Consider the following 2,404-nt stretch of genomic DNA (forward strand, 5'->3'; position numbering starts at 1 on the left):
CTGTCCCACTCCTGCCATGCCATCCTGCTCCCTCCCTGTCCTGCCATGCCACACTCCCTGTCCTGCCATGCCATCCTGCTCCCTCCCTGTCCCCTGTGTGTCCTGCCATGCCATGCCACCCTCCCTGTCCCACTCCTGCCATGCCATGTTCCCATGCCCATCCCACTCCTTCCCTGTCCCATTCCCGACCATGCCACGCTCCCCATCCCACTCCTTCCTCATCCCACTCCTTCCTCATCCCATTCCCTCCCATCCCACTCCCTCCCATCCCACTCCTTCCTCATCCCACTCCCTCCCATCCCACTCCCACCCCATTATTCACCTGCCACTGGCTGGGAGCACAGGGACAGTTTAGGGACAGTTTAGGGACAGTTTAGGGACAGCCCGGGGACAGCCTGGGGACAGCTTGGGGACATCCCCCCCTCTGCCACTGCCCGGGGCCATGAGGGCCGGGCTGCCGGGGTCAGCGCTGCCCCCAAACTCTCCCCGGGGGGGCATTTTTGGCCGGAGAGCAGAACCGGGGCGAGCACCGAGGGGGTGAAGGGGGTGACCCGGGCCGGCCCATGCGGGGGTGCTGCAGCCCCGCCCGTGTGTCCCCTCCCCGCAGCCTTCCTGGTGGCCCTGGGAGCCCCGACAGTGCGCTGAAGCTGAAGCTGCAGCCCTCGCCGTGCCAGAGCCTGCAGCGGGCACTGCTCTGGGGCGAGAAGGCGGGCACCAGCCTGGGGCTCAGCATCGCCGGCTGCCCGGGCTACGAGAGCGGCCCCGGGCTACGAGAGAGCGGCCCCGGGCTACGAGAGAGCGGCCCCGGGCTACGAGAGCCGGCGCCGCTCGAGCGGATCCGCCGCGGCCCCGACGGGCGCTTCGTGCTGGAGAGCGACCCCCCCCCGCAGCCCGCGGAGCCCCCGGAGCCCGAGGAGGAGGAGGAGGAGGAGGAAGAGGAGGAGGAGGAGGAGGAAGAGCCCGTGTGGCGCAGGGGGGTCTCGCTGCGCCCCCACCCCTCGGGGCAGCCCCGGCGCGCCGGCGACCACCGGCACGGGCGTTATTTCGGCTACGGGGGGAGCAGCAGCAGCCCCGTGGCCGAGGAGGGGGCCGGGGCCTTGTGCATCATCGACGTGAGCCCCGTGGCCTCCGCCGCGACCACCAGCACCACCAGCAGCACCACCCTGCCTTACAGCCCCGCCCGGGAGCCCCCCGAGCCCCCCCCGGGCCGGGACTGTCGCCCCGCGGCCCCCCCGGCCATGAGCGGGATCCTGCAGTACCTCAGCCTGCCCTTCTTCAAGGAGATGTGCGTGGACGGCGACTGGCCCCCCCAAGAGGAGGAGGAGGAGGAGGAGGAGGAGCCCGGGGACCCCCCCCGTGCTGGCGGGCACCCCCCCGCCGGCCCCCCGCCCGCGCCGTGCCCGGACTGCATCGACACTTGTGCCAACGCCACCTCCCCCCCCGCCACCCCCGGCACCGCCGCCCTCCTCCTCCAGCCCCCCCGGCTGCCCCTGGGACCCTCCAAGGCCTCGCTGCCCGGCTCGCCCGCCTGGCCCCGCTGTGCCCCCCCCCCCCCGCCCCCCCCCCCCCCGGAGTCTGAGCCCCCGGCGCGCCCCCCGGCCCCCGGGGCCCCCCCCCCCGAGCAGCTCCCTCGGGGCAGCCTGACCAGCCAGAGCAGCGGCCGCGGCAGCGGCTCCTTCCTGCGGCCCCCCTCGCTGGCCCCGGCCCCGGGGGGCACCTTCCTGGGCATCGGCAAGAGGTGAGACACGGGCGGGACCGCCGGGAGGGGCCGGGGCGGGCCCGGGGCGGGGCTGGCACGGGGGTGCCCTGGCACGGGGCTGTCCCGCTGCCTCCCGGCCCTGCGGCACCCCGGGGACACCCCCCTGGGGGTCCCTGCTGTGTCCCTCGGGGGGACTCGGGGTCTGTCCCGGCACCGTTCGGTGGGATCTGATGCCTTGGGGAACGTGCCCAGCCCGGGGGTCTCACTCTGGGGTCTCTCCTTCTGCCCAGCCCCGGGGTCTGATGCCCGTCCCTGGGGTCTCACTCCTTGGGGTCTCTCCTGATGCCCATTCCTGGGGTCTTATTCCTGGTGCCTCACCCCCATCGTCAGGGTCTCACCCCCATCCTGGTGCCTTACTCCCATCCCAGGGTCTCACTCCCATCCCCAGAGTCTCACCCCACCCCGGGGGTCTCACCTCCATCCCCAGGGTCTCACCCCAGCCCAGGGGTCTCACCCCCAGCCCAGGGTCTCACTCCTTGGGGTCTCTCCTGATGCCCATTCCCAGAGTGTCATCCCCACCCAGGGGGTGTCACCCCCACCCCAGTGTCTCACCCTCATCCCCGGGGTCTCACCCCCACCCCGGGGGTCTCACCCCTCGTGGCCTCGCTCCCCCTTTCCCCCCCCTTTCCCTCCCCCTCAGGAGAA

General features: G+C 73.0%; 1 protein-coding gene across 1 annotated transcript; it reads left to right on the forward strand.

Annotated features, from left to right (window-relative positions):
- Nucleotides 1–563: 563 nt before the first annotated feature.
- LOC113942142 (protein turtle homolog A-like) lies at nucleotides 564–1,800 on the forward strand. The gene is made up of 2 exons (XM_027633282.1): nucleotides 564–766; nucleotides 800–1,800. Exons 1-2 carry the CDS (start codon nucleotides 564–566, stop codon nucleotides 1,740–1,742), a joined length of 1,146 nt encoding a protein of 381 aa, XP_027489083.1. The 3' UTR covers nucleotides 1,743–1,800.
- The last annotated feature ends 604 nt before the right edge of the window (nucleotides 1,801–2,404 follow it).

The sequence above is a fragment of the Corapipo altera genome, unplaced genomic scaffold, assembly GCF_003945725.1.
Source record: "Corapipo altera isolate COAL_440 unplaced genomic scaffold, ASM394572v1 57358, whole genome shotgun sequence".
Lineage (NCBI taxonomy): Eukaryota > Metazoa > Chordata > Aves > Passeriformes > Pipridae > Corapipo > Corapipo altera.

Bases quoted from the DNA above. Each gene is read 5' to 3' on its own strand.
- LOC113942142 (XM_027633282.1), top strand. From the start codon at position 564: ATGCGGGGGTGCTGCAGCCCCGCCCGTGTGTCCCCTCCCCGCAGCCTT. The intron at 767-799 runs GCTACGAGAGAG...GCTACGAGAGAG, and splicing joins GGCTACGAGAGCGGCCCCGG to CGGCCCCGGGCTACGAGAGC.